The sequence below is a fragment of the Neodiprion fabricii genome, chromosome 3, assembly GCF_021155785.1.
Source record: "Neodiprion fabricii isolate iyNeoFabr1 chromosome 3, iyNeoFabr1.1, whole genome shotgun sequence".
In the NCBI taxonomy this organism is placed as follows: Eukaryota; Metazoa; Arthropoda; class Insecta; order Hymenoptera; family Diprionidae; genus Neodiprion; species Neodiprion fabricii.
In genome coordinates, this window is record NC_060241.1 from 33,430,148 (window position 1) to 33,450,113 (window position 19,966).

The 19,966-nt window shown below is 43.5% G+C and overlaps 1 protein-coding gene across 2 annotated transcripts; it reads right to left on the reverse strand.

The window, feature by feature from the left end:
* Positions 1-7,470: 7,470 nt before the first annotated feature.
* On the reverse strand, positions 7,471-18,126 carry LOC124177236 (T-box transcription factor TBX10). Of its 2 annotated transcripts, XM_046559392.1 has the most exons (5): positions 17,495-18,126; positions 16,591-17,289; positions 15,069-15,418; positions 14,732-14,983; positions 7,471-8,931 (listed from the first exon to the last, which is right to left on the reverse strand). In XM_046559392.1, exons 2-5 carry the CDS (start codon positions 16,799-16,801, stop codon positions 8,407-8,409), a joined length of 1,338 nt encoding a protein of 445 aa, XP_046415348.1. In that variant the 5' UTR covers positions 16,802-17,289; positions 17,495-18,126; the 3' UTR covers positions 7,471-8,406. The 2 variants fall into 2 exon arrangements, with proteins under 2 accessions (XP_046415348.1, XP_046415349.1); XM_046559393.1 differs by having other exon boundaries at positions 15,069-15,382; positions 16,591-18,126.
* Between the last annotated feature and the right edge of the window lie 1,840 nt (positions 18,127-19,966).

Consider the following 19,966-nt stretch of genomic DNA (forward strand, 5'->3'; position numbering starts at 1 on the left):
TACGCGATGTTGATAAAAGAAACCGGCGGTGTGCGCATATAATAAGGGATTGCTGTCAACTGGCTCTAGGTAACTTCGTAGGATCATTGACTTTATTTATACCGAGGTAAGGTAAACTTCTGCCGAGAGACTTCGGGGCTACCGGACATCGTCTGTCTTCGCCACCGAGGGTTGCTACGTTACCGCCGGCCGCGTCGACGGATATCTTCCTTCCTGAAGTGAACCGTACCACAGACTTCAATCCGCGTATATATCCACGTTATACGTAAGTACACGCCCAACCCCGGCTTCTCAGGTCGAAGAGCAATGCTTCTCCAAAGGAGAAGAAGGAGGAGGAAGAGGAGGAGGAAAAGGCACCTCCGGGTTTCCATCTGATACAAACACCCTTTAATCTCAGCATCGCCTCTAATCCCAGAAGTTTATCTTATTTTTTTTTTTTTTGATTTTTACCACTTTCCTTTTTTCTTTCTTTTTTTTCTTTGGAGCTTCTTTAAATTTTTTTCACACCTCCAAAGGACCTGGTAAATATTTTACGCTCTGTTCTTGTCGTACCCCCACCATAGCGGTCTATTCACATTTCAATCTTAACTATATCCCTGCCGCCTGATAATAGTCGTGGACGTGATGGAATTCTTTCCTTCTTATTCCATTCTTCGGAAACTTGAGCTAGACACGAGGCTTCCACCCTGCAACACGCCATACGCTTCTTAATATGTTGGTGATTGGTGAACGCGAATTACTTGAACCCCAGAGCACGGTATCAATAATAAAAAACTTTTTGGATGCTCGTAATTTAGAAAAGGAAGAACCCGATTTTTATTCAAACAGTATAAGAGGAACCTTAATTTGCCTGCGCTTCGGAGAGGGAATAATCAAAAGTGAATGACAATTGCACAACCTTAAAGTGGACGTTAATTCTTGTACTGGACTTTAATGCTCTATTCGCATGCAATCACGACCACGTATCATGCAAAACCGCGTACTACCAAATTTTTCAATCGAAGCAGGAAACTGCCAATTTCCAATACACGACGTCTGCGTGATTCGGTCGCTGTCACGAAGAATCATTAGTAATATTAAACTTCAAAACCAAATTTTGGATATTCGGATGTTCGGATGTTCAGAAAGTGACGTCACTCAAAGTTTTTTTTCTCCTGACGTCATCGATCCATAGTAATCGTAACGACGAAAATCAGCTAGCCGAATTCCTCAGTCTGGAAACAACCGCGCATTAGAGCGGACGGATGAGAATCGCGATCCGCAGATTTCGAGTACCGGGTTCTCTATCTCCTGGATCCTGCGCTCCGGGTCCGCTTCCTGGTGCAACTCGACTTCCAGGACAAGCGCTGCGTAGTTTCTATGCTCCAGGTCCGCTACCTGGTGGAACTCGACTTCACGGACTAGCGGACTAACATTTATTACCCATTGAATAATCCTGAAGCATCAAGGGCGTGAGGTATCTGGTAAATCTCGTATCATCTGGTAAAACACTGAAAACTAGTAAGCGAGCGCGCGAGCACAAAAACCAGTTACACTATTATAGGCATCCGACCCCGAGCGAGCTTTAGCGAGCGAGGATTTCAAAGCTAATTATTAGTAATCTGGATTCGATAGGATTTGAAACTCTTGTCACGTAAGGCAATTTATTTACAGCATTTATTGGGACATGAACAAAATCTGCGTGAAAAGTATCGACTTCGGCCGGTTAAATTTACAGTTTCTCAATTGTTTTGGTAAAAAATAAGCAATGTTTACTTACCTACATTCAACAGCGGTATTTCCAAATAAAGAGTAAACAAATTTATTATTCTGCTAACGTAAATCATCGTTGTTTGTAGGCATGAATTGATGAAGCGTTTGTGTATAGCGAATTAAACTCGCGATGTTCGCCAGGGAGATTTATTAGTCTTACAAAAGTAAAACATTGTTGTTGGCGATTTTTCTCTCCTCTTCTGTATTCCCCAATTATAATGCCTCAATGGTTATTATTTTTATTACTATTACTCAGCTGACTTTGCCTAACAGCGATAAATAATTGGCACGGTAATATTATTTGCGCGTAAATTCGGATCCGAGGTTACTTCGAAATTATGGATACGCGAATTGTTACTCGACGCTCTGGGACATTTAAAAAAACCACAACGAAACTGAGCGTAAGATATTAACTCGTACAAGTTCGGGAGCTCGCTGGTGAAGAAAGAAAAATCGAAACAATCATTTTTGGGAAGACAACTGCTGTGGCGTCCGCTGTCACTGGATTTTCTGCCCCCATATAATTCAACGCTCGACGTTATTCCGCAACGCGTTTCGTTTCACGTAAGCAAAAATCGTCCTGAACGTGAACCGACGCGGCCTCGGTGCCGAACTTGAGCCGTGTACGTATCTCGGCCATCGAAGAGAGAAAGACGGAGAAGAAAAAAAGAAGAAAAATGAGAAAACTAAAACTCTTCATATGCGTGAACGCAATATACTCAACGTTTACTTTACTAGCTCAACACGGGCTCGTGAAAACTTACGTGAAATCGATCATTTCTGAATCTTAAGACAACATCAAAAACGCGAATTCTAGCACTACGCGTGTTGAAAAAATAATTAAATATTCTGAAAGATTCCCTCAAAGGAACGGAATAACTTTCCGAAGGATTGGTTCTGCCAATTTTCAATATTCGGTATCGCAAAATCAGATCGAATTCTTTTCGCTCGTACGCACAATTTGCATGCTTATATATTCCGATAGATACTGCGAAATACGATGAAAGCATCGCAAAAAATACCGTTTATTGAAAGGAAAATCATTTTTAAACAAATTATTTATATCTTTTCTCAGTATATTAATGCACGGTTGAAATTCGGAATTTCGGATATGTCGCAAGACATCGGAGGCAGTGCGAGTTCCAGAAGCATTGCCAGAACGACAATTAACATTCTACACACATTGAGGAACCTTGTCGCAATAATAATTTTTCAACGTACGAAGTCAGCAGTATTATATCGAGTATTGCCATCGTAACGAATCTCAGGACTATTTCTGATTTAAACAATTAGCATCTCTCGCGTCACGATTGAATAAAAACTAATAAATCTCACATGTAACACATCCTAAAACATCCGGAATGATCATTAGCGAGAAAAAAATTAAACAAAAGCATGCAAATTAGGGTGAGATGTAAATGCCAAGAAGCCTGTGGAATTCAGCAAAATATCCGTAACGAATTTTCAATCATATTCATACATTCTCGATCCGTAGCCAGAGTAAAAAATAAAATTGGCAAATAGAAACATGAGCGACCTAGATTTTGTAACGGTGAACGATTTTGATGTATTTCGAAGAGCTGTTGGCGAGGTGAGGAGTAAAAAAAAAAAAAAAAAAAGAATTCTTTGATTACAGCCGCCAGTCTCTCATCGGTGGGGAAAATGAAGAAGAGTTCCGATACGTCTATGTGTGCGCGTGTGTGCGCGCATTTTATGGGAGAAGAGGAGGCACGGATCGCAAGATAGGCCGCCGCGCCGATAGGTAAGCGGTAGGATGAAGAACGATAACGCGAACTCTCGTAGCTCTGGGTTTAAATAAAGCGGAGAGAGGCTGGCGAGATGTTCGCCACCCAGCGTAAACACTCTAGGTGCCATTTGACGCGCACTCAAGCGTCGAGGACGCGGCGGGGCGAAGCGTCGCGACGCCGTCGTCGGTCGTTGCAGAGAGGTTTGGGAATCGCTCGCGGGCCAGAGGCTCGTTGGAGAGCGGTAGCTGCTGGCTGTAATCTGTAAATCTGTCATTGCGGCGATATTCCGCGTTTCTTCACGGGCCGCAGGATATGAACTTCCCCGGCTCCGCTGCCGCAGGCTGCAGGCTGCAGCGCCCACGAAGTTAAGGAACCGGACCGGGTGCAGCACTCGGACTCGTGAGGTTTACTCAGATGGCATGGAAACTATAAAAGCAAGTCGCGGTTACTCCCGTTCTGGATGGCGATGACGGATTCATGGGCCGTGGGACTCGCGGGGATCGAGGAGGAGGAGGAGGAGGGAGGTCTCTGGGTCTCTACCGATGGAGGATACTGGAGGAGGCGAGGGGACCGGTTCCTCGGGGGTGGAGAGTCAGGGAGGGAGAGAGATGAGGATGCGGCGCATTTTTATTCGAGCGATTCATTTGTCGCCCTTTGATCCCGGAGCAACAAGCTACCACCGGAAAATTAGGGAGATTTATTATTAACGCCGTCACCCTACTTTATTCCTTTTCCGTATATATATCGCCCGGTCCGTGTCTCGGGTTAATTTCCAACCGCTGATGGTGCTTTTATTTTTCACATTTTCACGCCTTGCCGTACAACGACTTATATCCTCTTCTCCGGCTCCGGGCTATCCGCTAACTCGCAGCTCGGTTATACGTGCTAATGCCGTGTGAGATTCCACAAACTGTTGAGAAATTATTTTAACTCAGGTTCGCACACCAGTGCAGAGATTAGCAGTTCGAGTTTGGCGAACATCGGTAAGCGGACAATATCTTCGATTTAATCGGTACACGTGACTCTAATTTTTTTACTCGCGCACGAGAAACAAACATCAGTAACTATGATTATTCATCTGACCGACAAGGTGCGACTTTCGATGTCTTTAGAATGATCAGTTGGAGGAATTATTTTTGTTCCTAATTGGTCATGATGCAAGTAGCGAAAATATGTATAACTTGTTATTTAACTCTTCTACGGCCTGTCATACTATATTTCTAGATCGCATAATTTTTCATTTTTCATTTACCTTGTACGGAGAAAAAATTGTCGATACGATTTTTGCCTGCAGTTCAGACAGACGATCAACTATTTATTGGTATTCAAGCTTAGCGTCCAGAAGACAAAGTTCCTTGTAAGTTCCGTTTCACCCCCCACCCCGGTTATGCAATCGAACATATCTATTCAGGCATCCTTCGCGATAGATGAAGAAAAAAATCTTAACACTCAATTTTAGTATCATGTGAAAAAAAAAATGGTGTAATAGGTATGATTGTCTAATCTCTCTGGTCACGTGCGAACTTTGAAAATTCGATCCCGGAGGTCCACGAGGCAACTCCTGAAGCGTACCCCCACATATACAAACGACTCCGCAAGCTATCGCACGTGTTGCAGATCAGCGGGGCGCAGATTTTCTGAACAATTTCGTGTCAAGCCCCAAAAACGCGACTCGTCGGTGGAGGAGAGATTCTCGAGTGTCGTTGGCACGCCGAGCTCGTGCTCGTCTTCTTTCCGTGGATTCGTGTGTGGGCCCTAATGACTAAGGGTGAAAAAGAACAGACCAAAAGGGCGAAAGGAAGGGGGGAGTGTCACGGGTCCCAATCCTCAAGTGTGCAGACCGGGAGGGATCGAAGGTCCAGAAGAGGAATACGCGCACGTTACGACTGGAAGCGAAGCTGGAAACCAAAACCAAAAAACTGCGGTGCGCCACATGACCCGTATATGTATATATACAGGAGGAACCTTTTATGTTTCGTGTTTCGCGTTTCATGTTTCTTGTCTTACGTTTTCTCCCCGCCCTGCAGGTTTACGAGCGAGACAAGCTGCTCAATCTGCTCTTCGGAGATGCAAACAAAGGGGCGAGGGATTCACGCTTGATCTTCTTGCAACCGCGAAATATCTCGAAATGACAAGCCGCGGCCGCTAACACTAACTTGTACTCAAAAGAGTACGATTATACCTATAATACCGATGCTCTTTGCCAGTAGTAAAAAGAAAAATCGTCTGCAAGCTTGTGAGTAAACGATTCTCGGTTGTGAAAATTGGACAGAAATGAGAACAAAGTTAATAAAGGTCGTTGGAAATAACGCATAATCCTAATAAATCCATTTTTGAAACGTTGTTGCGCGGAACTTGAGTTAGATATTTTTTGTCATTAATTCTACAATTCTTTGTAGAATTGACTTTCAAATCTATTACACAAAGCGAGTTTGACAATGTGTGAGCAATTGAAATCCGATAGATCTGCAGACCACACGTCTTGAGAGCTTGGTGTAACTGTTCCGGCGAAACGCAGCGTGTCGCAGGTTCCATATCCAGGAAAGTTCACCAGGGTGCAAAGATGAAAGAATAACTTACAGGACTGCGGGGTTTAGTACCGGCACCGTCACGCGCCGCCGGGACGCTTGGCGTCTCTGTATAAGCTTCTCTGTAAGACGACGCTTGTTACTTAGAAATAAATAGAATTGTCAAAATATCTTTTCTCCTTACGATATTTATATTCGGTAGATATTTCTCTCGGATATCCTTACGCGGCAAGCGCAGATCTAAGTAAATAAAATCGTAAAATTTATTGCAGAGAGTGTTTCCAATTTCCGATCATTTTCATAGACGCGATCCCGGCGATTTCGGTCATCGTTACTGATATTCAATCAGGCATCTGCTAGTTGACGAATCGAATGGAATTTGTGTGGTCGTAGAAGCTTCGGCCGGCAATAATTCGATAGGAATCGGTTTAAAATAGATGAAACTTGTTTCTCGAAGCTAATTAGAGTAATACCAGTTTCAGTATCGTGTTCAATATACAATGTCTGCAACGAAGCATTATACACAGAAGAATTTACTCACACGGCGTTAAAATTCGCAAAAAAATTTCCGTGCAAGAAATTTCTCTGTTTTTGTTCGTCATTTTTGCAAAATAGGTATTAAACTGTGCACAATATGTGGAATATAAAAAGCGACACGAATAAAATCGGCTGCAGCTGCAACGAGTCAACCGTAAAAAAAAAAAAAACTATTTCGAAACTTTTCTTTATATCTTGGGACAAAGCGACTTATATACTATTTTTCTTCCTGCGGATCGGTGACAATTCCAAACGAGGAAGATAAAGGCACGTACAGTGGTATCGGATGAGCGGATCGAGATTCGACAACCTAGATTTTGGCTCCTATATTCCTATATTCCTACCTACGCAGCCGCGACTACCTTAGAGTCACCAACTTACCGCAATCTGAACACAAGTTTCCTAGGAGAGTCATTAAGGGCGCTTAAGCGGCGCGTCGGGGAAGGCGGCGTAGCGTCGCGACGCTAATATGTTTACACAGCGTCGGTCCTCTCACGAGCATCAATCACGTCCTGTCCGTCCGTGCGTCCGTCCATACGTCGTTTACGTTCTGGCCCGTTGGAAAACGAGTTTGTCTTTTGGGACAGGGTGTCGTGTGTCTTTCCAATTGTCGAGTCTATCCAAAACTATAACTTATCTCGGTTTCTCTTTCCTTTTTTCCGTGTATCTTTTTTCATTTTCTTCTTATTTTCTTCACTTCAACCGCGCGGTTTTACGATGAGAAAATAGGACGAAATATACGTAAGTACCAACGCTTCCGCAGATTCCCACGAGACCCAAAGTTTATACTTATTATACGAATTTCGACGAAGGACAACGATTCTTCAACTTTGAACAAATATTTGCAATTTATAAATCTGGAACTATGTGATGCAGGAAAGAAAGATGAAGACAAGAATACGGATCTCAGTGTTATATATTTCTATGTGTACTATATGTATTTGATTCTTTGTTGCGTAACACATTGCATAATATAGAAAGTTCGGTTCGCCTTCTTATTAGTCCTCTTGGAGTCTAAGTTAAACTCTAACGGTAAAATACTTGAGTATAATTTATTAGGGCACTTAAGGTATAGTCTCAACTCTCAACTCAACCGTCAAGCTCAAGTTTAGGCAAAGCCAAGGGTGTCACGGGGCGTTTGAGATCCCTATACATGATAGTATAGGAAATGTGTGTATACATACATAAATGTATACATGTATTTATTTTTTTAAATAGACACTTTGTCTCCACAAAGCACACTTTGTGAATGTATACTTTAGGTATAACGAACTGGCGTGTGCAACCGCACGTTTTACTCGTTATACCGGAATAATATTTTGAACGATCCTCCGTGCGCTTGTACGTGAAAGAAGAGAAGAATAATACAGAATAAATCAGAGAAGTGATTCGAGTTTTCCGCGGTAAGATTTCAAAAATACGAGATATACATTCTTCGTTTTTACTTATGTTATAAGTTATAACGTAGAATAGGTACTAATTTACTTTGGCGTCATACCACTATACACATACAAACGTTACATTTACCAAGCGTTTTCAATAATTTACTACAATAAACTGTGTAATAATAATATAATATGACCTATTACCTTGTGGTATGGATTTGATAAAATAATATACTCAAACTCCTTATATCCAATACAACTATCTAAATGTATATCTATACGAGTGCAGTTTAACTTTGGCACAGATCAACGACCATACACATATACAAAAGTATAATAACGATATCCGGAGCGATGGCTGTTTCTCAGGAAGTTCCGCAGTGTGATCGGATGTAATCGGTATCCCGAATAATCTGAGACGATAAAATTAAACGATATCTCGAATCATCCGCGGGGCTACCGTGGTCCGTACAAAGACGACGTATGCGATCCGGGATGCGCGTGATGAGGATGCGTCGGGTAGTGATGAGGCGACGTCATGTGCGCCGGCTGATGTCCAGGGTAGCCCCAGTGACTGGGACTCGCAGCGTAAAACTGATGCTCGGGATTCGGGATACCGGAAATCCCCGCTGAGATGGTCGAGGCGATCGGAACCGCGGGCACGGAGGCGTAGCTCGGCAACGCGTTGCCGGAACCGGTCGCCGGCCTTTTCGCGGGGTTCTGGACGCTCTGGGAACCGGAAGTCGGTGACTCGCACTCGTCGGGTTCGCAGTCCCTGAACCCCTTGGCGAACGGATTGCTCGCGATTTTCAGCTGCGTTATCCGATGGTTCTGGTAGGCCGTGACCGCCGTGAACCTCGTCTCCGGGAACGTGAACGTTTTGAAGTTCTCCGTTCTTGGATCCGGCGCCGAACCCGGGGGTGATGGGGCCACCACTACGTGGCATCGGGGCTGGTAACGGTGCATGGAATTTAAAATTATCTGGAACACAAAAGGAGAGGGAGGTGGTCTTTAATATACGACACGACGATATTTCTGGACTACGGAACGAATTTTTTTTACCGCTCAGAAATTCATTCATCCGGTTACTGTAAAACTTTTTAGAAGAAATCGCCACAGTAAAATGGGTATCGTGTGTACAACGACAAATGTTTTTTAAATCACAACAAAAATTCGATACTTGCGCAACTTTTTATGGTGTTGTTACAGTTACCAGTACCACATTTTCCGTTTATTGAGACGTTATTTATATATTCTCAATTTTTTCAGTCAAAGCAGGTTTCGATATCAATTTATTGCTTCGCTATCAACATCAAATTATCGCAATAGTTGTACAAAAAAAAAAAATATACAAGTAAAAGTGCGGACTGTAACCAAAAAAAACATGATAACGTACTGATTTTGTGATTACAACCACAAAACTCATTGTCAAGTTGTACTCACATGAGACATATACATTAGTCGGTTATGAAAAAAAAGAAAAATCAAAATTGCAGTAAGGGTCTGTAAATGAATCACAACTGTGTGTAAGAAATTTAACTCGGTGTGACTATTAAACTCATCTCGATCAACTTGATTCCGCAATATTTTGCGATTATATTTAAAAGTTTCGTATTTCACACAACTCTCCACAAAATTTTTCTTATTAGATAAATACGCGAAAGAAAAAATTTTATCATCCGGATTGAAAACTGTGATAATCCATACAACTTGCCGTGCCTATACACCAGTAACTTGTGTGAAAAAAATTTCCCGCCCTGAACGACGGAAGCGTCTAATATAAATAACCTACGGATTATACAAATGATATTTTTTACGAGACGGTTCAGCGATGGAATTGATATTAAATGATGACGTGAGAGTAGCCTGACGCGATTCTGTATATACGTGTACGCATAGCGGGTCTGTATACAGTTGGTGATTTATTTTGCTTAAACTGGCGCGTAATTTTTGATTGAGTCATTTCTAAGAAAGTGGTTTCTCGAAATGAAAAAAAATAAATAAATAAAAAAAAACAAAAAAAATGTTGAGTTCAACTTTCTCCAGAAACGCAAGCAAACAAATAGACATTATACGTTTCAAGGTATAATGGCTCTCTGGGTTGCAATCCCCGTGCACTCGGTGCATCCCATCCTTGCGCACCCCAGCTCCTATCATTAGGCTGTTTATTTTTTTCCACACTTTCACATGGGGATCACGGATGCCTTAGATTCATCTGCTCTCATACAGGGTAAACATTGCAGCGTACCAGAGCTCGGTGTATCCAAGGGTAAGACCGCAGGAGTAACGACTATAACGGGTGACTTTCGCGTAAATTAGAATCGCCAAAGCGTCTTATACTTGCAACGATTCTCTCGTGTCAAATGAAAAAAATTCTCCACCGACACGGGCGTGCTAAAAAAATTCCCACGAATCGGCGGATCGTAATTTCTTGTTCCCTCGCGAGCCTGACTCGAATTGTGCACCTATAATTCCCCCGTTTCCACCCGGTATAATATTTGAAAGATATACACATGAGCCGGGGAAGAAGTCGGAAGGCGCACGGCGGGGGGTGGGTAGAATGTTTGACAGCTCCGAGAGCCCGGTGACTAATTAGTGTAAAAAGTAACCCCCGACCCGACCCAACGGCAAGTCGACCCCGTGCCTCCTCCTCTCCCCCCTCTTACTCCGTTTCTGCTATTTACCCCGCGCATGTACCATATACGGTGGTCACATATAGCGTATATGTTGGTATGCCGAGGGTTGAGGACACCCTTGGACCAGAGGCGTCTTCCGAAGTGCGTGTGGCCCGAGCGACACGATCGTGCAGCCCTCTCTCTCCCAGATTTGGAATTTTTTTTTTTTTTTTTTGGCCTCCACCTCCTCCCTTATAGACGTAATTTCCATTTTCCCTTTTTCATTTTTTGCCCGGAGTCGGAGCTGCGCGCGCGTAATCCGGAAACGCCAGGCGATACAAAGTGCCAATTAAGGGACCGCGTATCTTCGGGTATTCCACTAGAGCTTTTGTTTTTTCATACCCAATACGCAGTTTTTAGAATCTGTTCCTCGTTCTACGCTCGGGCAAAGCATCGCGCACATATGTATATATATATATATATATATATATTATCTCTTGCTGTCGCTGCAGGCTTGCATAGGTTTCCTTCCTCGCGGTCTACGTGTATTTTAGGATTGGACTCCGGCTCAATTGTGCACCCATCGAGCTCCGCAGGAAGAAAGTTATCCGCGCCGCGGTCCCAAAGTCGAATCTAAATAGGTCGCGGGGATTTAACGAGGATCAAAACATGCACGCAATTGGTGCACCTCGTTTCGAAAAATGAAGAAACGCGAAATCGGGTGCGATATCAATTTGATCGTAAACGTGCGTGAACGAGAAAGACGAGAGCAATTAGCTGCATACGAAGAGGCGTCGTGGAAAATGGAGAGAAAAAAGTACGCGATCCGCGAAGTGAGCGTGAAATTATAATTGACTAGCGTTCAAATTTCTCTCGCCTCTACGTCCCGAGGGATATGTTAGGTATATAACAGCAACATCCGATCCTTCGCAGCCGACGCCTGCAAGCGGTATGCAAGAAAAAACGCCGGGTAACCTCGCTGGAAATGCAGCTGGAACAAAAAGAGGAAATCGAGACGTAGGAATAGACGTCGCGAGCGCATTCGTCTCGTTTTCCAAATTATTCACGTGGCGTGCGTAAGTTACACGTTAAAGTGCAAACGGCGATCTCATCGCCGTCGTCGGACAGGCGATATTATACGCTACGCTTTGCGAGAGGTAAGACTTGGAGGGAGAAGGAAGGGTGAAAAAGAAAACGAAAAGGAAACGAGGAGGGAAAAAAGAAAATGAAGGATACGGCGTGAGGCTTGCAGGGAAAAGATAACGTAGGTCCATAAGAAAAAGCTCCGCGTATATAAAGATGTTTGGGTTCTCGCCACTTTATAACGAAGCTTTGTTTGACGTAGGACAGCGTAAGCAAACTCGGAACAATGATATACGTCGTAGCGTGTTTTGAATTAGGAAAAAGAGCATTTATCACGTGTCAAAACATTTCGCCGATTAGAAAAATCGCGTGGATCATTTGCAGCGTTTATCGCTAAGGGAATTATTGCGTCTCCGCTGCATACTCCTAATATCTATAGACGATCCCCCTCCGAAGCGGTCGTTTCGAATCGCCGGAAATTCCCCCTTTCTCGCCTTGTTTACGTCCACGGCTATAACGGCTACGAACCTGAATTATTAATGTTTCGTCATTTTTCTGCACCGTAAGCCGGACTTTTAAACGAACTGCTGACTACAGCTCATTCCTCTGTAATGTGCACGTACGCTACATCCAACTCGGCTTAAGGCATGTGACGCGCTGCCGAGCCTGTCTCCCAGGCTCTTAAGGTCTGCTTAACCTCTGTTTATGTTATTTTACAAACGATACAAACATTTGGTTTGAAGAGACGTGGCTGGCCTCTCAGCCGAGATTCTAACTGCAGTCCGAATCGCGGCAAACCTTATGCCTCCCCCAAAAACTAACTTATGGATCTCGGTGCCAGACGCTGCTAAATCACTCGCGATAAAATCGAACGAATCCATAAATGTAAAGTATTTATTATTCGAACTTTCGTTGGGCGTAAACTTGGTTGTGTGCAGGATTCTTTTCTTTCCAATCTCATGTAAACTCATCATTTTTATGACACCGATCTCTGTCTAATTTTTCTCTCAATTACCTTTGCTTTCTGCGAAATATCTTTACAAAGATCCCGTTTTGCAGTAATTATAGAAAAGAATCGCAGATCGTAGATGTTGAGAAATACTTAACGATCGTGGATTATTAAAGAAAACTTAAATTCACATTTCATCCGTACCGGACCCCGTGACTCGAGTCGAAAGAAAAGCAAAACGTAGGCACGACAACGAATGAGGATATTTGCTATTCGTTCCGCGTACGCTTGATAATAATAAAGGGTGATTATTCAAATTTCCAAAGTATAAAGAAAGCTTGTTTACTTTAGAGAGTTTATCGGCAGCGAAAGAATCCCCACAGCCTGCTACACAAGTATCTGTATAATTGAATTTTATTGCAGTGATAATTATGTGAAGATGTGAAATGCGGTACGTATACAAGTTTGATGAGGTGTCTATGTTCCTGACTTTCCTCGCCTACATTTTTGACGGCCCGAGACCCTCGTACCGTATACATACGCCTGTATGAATCGGCAATTAAAATTCAATATCAAATTATTTCCAGAAACGGGTGTGAAAAGAGATAAGAATTAAAAAGAAACCTTTGCAGAACCTGCAGCTCTCAGTTTGAATATTTTAAATATGAATAATTGAACATGAAAATGTATTGTCAGTACTTTACTGCAACTGCGATAAAAAAATAAAATTAGATAATCGTACGTGACCTGAAAATTTAATTTGCATATAATCTTTAGTGTGAATTAAGTGTATGAATTCGAACAAATTGGTGCAAAATCCAACTTTTACAGGCATTTGTAACGGCAAATGTAAACGTAATAATTTATTGAAACAGGTCTAAGTAGATTATAGTGGCATTTGAATATCCGTCCGGAAAAGCAAATTTATCCGAACGGAATCCAACCCGATCAGTGCTAGAATACGGAAGTATAATTTTTGACGCCAAGGATAGTTAGGCACCCTGTCAAATAGTTGTTCGATGTTTGTTTTATAAATCTGCGCTAAGAATTTGAAAAAATTTATGTCACCCACCGATCTCCGGAGGTCGTTTTACAAGCCGCACGGTTCCCCGTCGGCTGTTATGCGATAAATAATAATTTCCGTCGCTGGGGTGTATTCGGAATAACAAATGCGAGAAGGGCAAAAACCCGTCCATCCGCAGTCCGGGGTTCTTGCAAAGTTATTCGAATCCACTTAGCGGCATTATTTAGTGAGTAATTTTGTGCAACGCGCGAGCGTATACAGGTATATAAATTAAACTGATCAAGGGGGGCGACTTCAAGCTTCGATGATTCTAAACGAAGCATTGCGCCATCAAGCGTTCAGATTTAACTTTTTGAATTTTTGGAGAGCCGCGGTGCCGTGCCAGTCGTATCTCAGGTCAATTAAGAAGAACGCTTCCGAAACGACAAACACGTGGGGCTGGACCCGAGCTACCGTCTCTCTCTCGTGCCGGTGTCGCATCCTTCACGGTTCTTTATGTAACGCCTAAACTACACGACCGGCCACCGCGCCCTGACACGAGTCCTCGCCTCTCTCGCTTTACGACTGCTGTGAACACGCGACGCGCGCCGCGGCTACAGGAATATTAATATCAAATCGAGCCACGGATTCCCGCGGGACCCGCGGCCAAAGCCGGTAATTAAAACCGATTTATTTTCTGTTACGCGCGCTCTGATTATCAAAATTCGTGCAACGTGTATTATAATTAGCCGAAACTCACTTGCACGACCGATTGTGAGCGAGGAACGTTGCAGATGCACCGATGCTCGATGAAACGGTGTTCAGATTCCTTCGGAAAGGTTCGTAAGCCACGTGGTTCTATTTTCGATTTATTATATTAACAAATATTTTCTACATTTTACTTACATGTACGTTTGTACGTTAGAGAAATAAAATACCAAGTTTCAAAAGCCTAAAAAATTAACCAATCGACATCGCATTTCGACGCGTTATTCAAAATATCAAATTGAATAAGATTAATTATGTATATTGCTTTATTTTCAAGAGTGTCAACTACGCGGTTTACGAACGTTCCTCTCGGCTCGCGATAAAGAATTCGTTACTTTCGTTAAGCGATAATATCATACTCACGTGACCGTTGTCGTCCAGCTGGTTGTTGGTGAGTTTGAGTTTGTCGAAAGAGACGGGCTGCTTCATCCAGTGAGCGCCGCTCGCCGGACTGTCGGGATGAACGTGAATTCTTGGGGGTGAAACGGGGTCAGCTCGTCCGGCTACGACCCAGGCGCTGCTGTGGAAGGCGTATCTGTACCTCTTGTCGTCGCAGGGTACAAAGTCCATGACCAGTAGGTAGTCGGTGTTTGGGTCCAGCCCGAAAATTCGACACTGGAACGACAAACGCGAGAGACTGAGTTTCGCTGCGCGGTTTTTACCGGAATCGTGGAACGAAACGTTTCTCGTGCAAACGCACCTGGAACGTGGGGAACATCCTGCGCCCGGCCTTGGTCACGATCATCTCGGTCCCGAGCTGGTGAAACTCCTCCCAAAGCGGACGAGCCTCGAGGGCGATTCCGACGGCCGAAAGAGCCGGATGAAGTGGTCTCTTCGGCGGTGTTTCGTCGGATGGTGTGTTCGGCGTTGCGGTGTCGTTGTTGTTGTTGTTGTTGTCATTTCGCGAGGACTCGATCGACGAGGACGGCGATACTGCCGAGGATGCCTGGGCCAGCGTCGTTTCCAACGTTGGACTGCGGGAGCGTTTCACTCTTCCGGCGGTTTGCAGACACGCTGTGGACAACGCCTTGATCGTTACTATCGATGCACCTATGGTATGCAATTCAGATATCGTTGAGCCTTTTTATCAAAATCAAGGACCCTTGTTAATCGACCGATGCGACCGGGTCGTAATATGACAATTATACTCTGATCTCAATTTAATTCGCGCACTCGACCTGCGATTACATGCGAAGATACTACATTGTAATACAATTAACACATAACGCGAGGAATCGCCGATTTACTTTGTTCCAAATCAACGATGATCGTTGCACAGACGAAGCCAAACTTTAGCCAACCGACTCGGACACTGTCGGAAATTTCACGGTGTCAATAAAAGTCCACGCCGATTAGTGGAAAAATAAACATGACCGGTGTAAAATCGTTCAATCAAAATGGTGTGGACTTGTACAGAATATTTTGCATTTCTAACAGTCAACGATTGCATTGTATATATGGAGACGTTACGAACGACTCACAAAGAAGATATAATACATACGAGAAAGTAAATATGATACTGAGTCGTGCGCAATATTTGAAGATGATAATTACTTGATGTAAAGTATGTAACCGCACATTGTTAAACTGTTTTAACACTACCTTGAGACAATTTAATTACGCCGCGACAATCGGAACGTGTAGTTCGAAGGAGATTCCGATTCAAAGTCGAGCCTGCGTCGGGTTCGCGTGAATCTAAATTCGTTTATGGCCAGGGAACACGATGGCAGAATGCAATGGAAAAGTCAAGTATAGCCGAATGCCAGGGAAGATCGACACGAATTCTTCTACGTCGGACAACCCGAATAAGAAGAAAACAGTTATAACAAAGAGAGAGAGAGAGAGAGAAACTTGAGCATTCAACAGAGGGGTATCGGAGAATGGATCGTGTAAAGGATCTCTCATTGCGATTTTATACGTGTCACTTATTTTCTTCTTCAAGACGCCGGTAGCGTGAAATTATTGTTAACTTTTATCTCGTACTTGGCAGTTCTTGTACGCGCCAATATTATTACAGACAAGTATTTGTCTGGCTTTCGGCGCGCGCCGATTGTTGATGAAAATTCATAAAGTAGGTGTATGGCGATAATCAAAATAATAAATAAATGGAATTCGAATAACAAATACACAAGTTGCCGCCACTCTCTCATACATTAACGTTGTGTGTCAGTGTATATATATATATGGTCGAATTTATCGACGCGTCGGCTCGACTCTCTCACCTTCCATTTGTTGCATCGGCGACGGTACCGGCGGCAGTTGCGAATGATGGTGCTGATGTTGGTGATGGTGGTGGTGCTGTTGTTGCTGCTGCTGCTGCTGCTGATGTTGATGCTGCTGATGATGATGGTGATGGTGGTGGTGGTGCGTCGCCCACTGTTGATAACAACAGTCCGCAGCAACTTCGTGCTGTTGTTCATGTTGCTGTTGCATGCTTCGTCGAGATTTATATTCTCTTCGACCCTTCGCCTGCGTCACTGTATATATATATATAGGTATATATATATATATATACGTACATTTCTCACCAAAAGTGCAACATTTTCCTTTTCGACAGCATCGAGCTAAAACTCTGTGTGCCAGATTTTCATGTTATTTTTATCGAAGCCTTGCTCGGTTTAACTAGCAAACGATTTAAACTGACCCGAGTTAAATAACCGTCTCTGCAGTGAAATCTCCACTTGTGCACTACGGTGACGGTCAATGAACTTGTTGAATTATACTCCAATACGTCGAATAATTCATCCACAACAACAATTATGACAGCTATCACTTTCAAAGGCACTTAGAATACCTAAACCAAGAATAGAATACCCTTCACACTAAACGAAGATACTTCAATACTGGTAATAACGTAATTTCCACAATTGCACATAAAAGTTTTCACATGTATATATAATCTCTCTACTCCAACTGTATACCTGTATGCAATAGGCACCACTTATAACAAGTTCGCACACTCGACTTTATACATGTATTATATATATTATATATATATATATATATGTGTGTGTGTGTGTGTGTGTGTGTGTGTATTTATAAGTGTAAAATATACATATTTATACATATATAAGTATAAATCGTTGCACAAGTGAGAAAGAAATCGTTGAAAGAATAATCACAGACTTGAGATAAATCCACGCACTATAAATTCCGGTCTCGTCGTCAGTCGCGTGCCCGTTGTCGCGGTTATCACAACAATATCATCCGACACCAGTTTCGCATAGCGTGAGTACAAACGGCGTTAAACGAGGGTACAAGATAATTGAAATCCTCGGATAGGTGGTTATTGAACGAGAAAGAAGAAGCAGCGGACGGACGCAACGCGGATATAGATACGTCGTCGAACGGATTCAACGCATGGACAGATGTAAAACGGGAGAATTCATTCGAAATAATTCACGGCCAATATGAATGGCTCTGATCCCCCCCGCGATCTTGACCAAAGATCTGACAATCCCGAGCGTCATCGGGGGTCAGGCGCACCGCTAACAGGATATGTTCTCACTTCGGGATCGGATGCTGACAAGAGCTAGTCGAACTCGACCTAAAGCGACTCCCGGTACACCCCCGGCGTGGTGGAGGGAACACACCGACAAACCGACGGGCCAAAGAACCGTGCCAGACTACCGAGCTTATCAACGGCTCATCATTCTCCCCGGTGATCCTCGGCCCGGTCCAGGCTCTCGAGCAACTCGAGTGCAGAACCCACGGAGGTAGGTAGTCGCTGCTAGCCGGCCCCGAAGCGTCAATGAGTGCGTGCGTGCCTTTCTCGGTGTGCGTATTCCGAATTCTTAGGACGAGGAGGGGTCTCGGGAGGTTCCTCCTCTCATCGGCCGGCCACCCACGCCCGGGCGTCGTGCGCCGACGGCACGCAGAGCCGCCGAACCGTCCTGGTTTCGGGTGCTTCGAAGCCTTCGAGGGCGGAGCCTGCGGACGATAGCCGGGGAACTTGTTGGGGAGCACCGGCCGACGAAGGCTTGCTCGTACCTTGTCTGCCTCACGAGCAGCACGAAGAAGATGACCGCGCTGGCCGATCGAGGAAGGTACGCGTCCCAGTTGCACTTTCATCTTTCCGCTTAATTTCGACGATCCCGTTCGGAGGTCAGGATGCGGGCTGGGTCATTGTCTGCGGGATTTGTAATACCTTGGTGTTATTGTCGCTGTATATTCGCGTCAGGATCATTGGGACCAATGTTTCCTGCGTGCAATCGTTAAACGTCGAATTGACGATAACCGTGTTATAGATCAAAAACTGACGTAACTTTCTTGAGAATTGTTTAGCATCTGATAGGAAGGTGTAACGTTCGATTCGTGATGATACTGTATACAGTATTAGGATTATGTAAGCTATCGGAGTATTCTTAACTTGTGAACTACATTTTCTATCTACCAACTCGTAATCGATGTTATCAGTTAATAGGCGAGAACTGTATAGAGGATATAAAATGTCTTATCCAAAATAAATATGACATTAGGAAAAATGGAATATCTGATCGGTTACATAAATTGTCTGAAACAGAAGTGCAGTGACAACGGAATAAAAAAAAGATCCCTATACAGCCATCGTGTACGACTCCAAAGAAACAAAACGCTAGAAAAATAAAATAGGTAGGTACAATTATCTATCCGTTGTGCGAGTTGCTTCAAAATCTGCACTTTAATTCGGCTCACATTATATAATTGTTAATAGAAATTTGTTCTACACGATGACGCCACTACGATAACATATACATATATCCGCGAATCTGTGGAACTAAGCGTCAAATCCTAATTGTACAAGAGTTGAAAGAATATATCTCTGCACTGTTACATATTAAAAATGAGTATAGGTATGCAATTGCGGGGAATTACCCCGCGATGTTCGGTCTTACATTTGGGCCGTGATGCGGTAGGTCTCATAGAACCAAACGGTCAAAGCGTGAGGTACATACCTTCTGTACAAAATGGCCACGCCTTTCAAACGAAAATTATAAACGCTCGTATCTGAAAAGATGTTTGATATTGGCAATATGACAACCTCGGCTGCGTCGTGTACCGAGACAAAAAGTGATGACAGAAAAATTCAAAATGGCGGGTGATGTATTACGTGTTTGACATAAATTGAAAATTGCAGCATGAAGTTAGCCGCGACGAATCTCCAATGCGGGCAGTTTTTCCAACGTGACGATGAAAACTTGTAAAAAGTTTAACCTTTTTAATGTCACTTGACTAGTAGTTCATACTACAGTATAGCTGCTGACCGCGGTTAGCCGTGAGTCACGAGGTTATATAGTTATACAGCTTCTGCAGTGCTACGCCGGAGCTATTTAGCGTTTTGGCTTTGTAGCCAAGAGCCAGACGAGAAGGCGGAGTTAGTCGGATGCTACAGCCTGCCCAACAAATTAGTCGGCATCTTTCGGACCCGCTTCGCGACAGACTTCATTTTTTTTCCTCTCCCTTCTTTGTCGTTTGTTTTTTTTTTTAGTTTTTTTTTTTTATTGTGTTTCTTTCTTGTCGTATTTCCCGCGGCCCACGCGGTCCGGGCGATCCGAGCGGTCTCGACGGTTCTGACTAATTCAACTCATTTATATTTCTAAACGAAAGACAAATACGAAC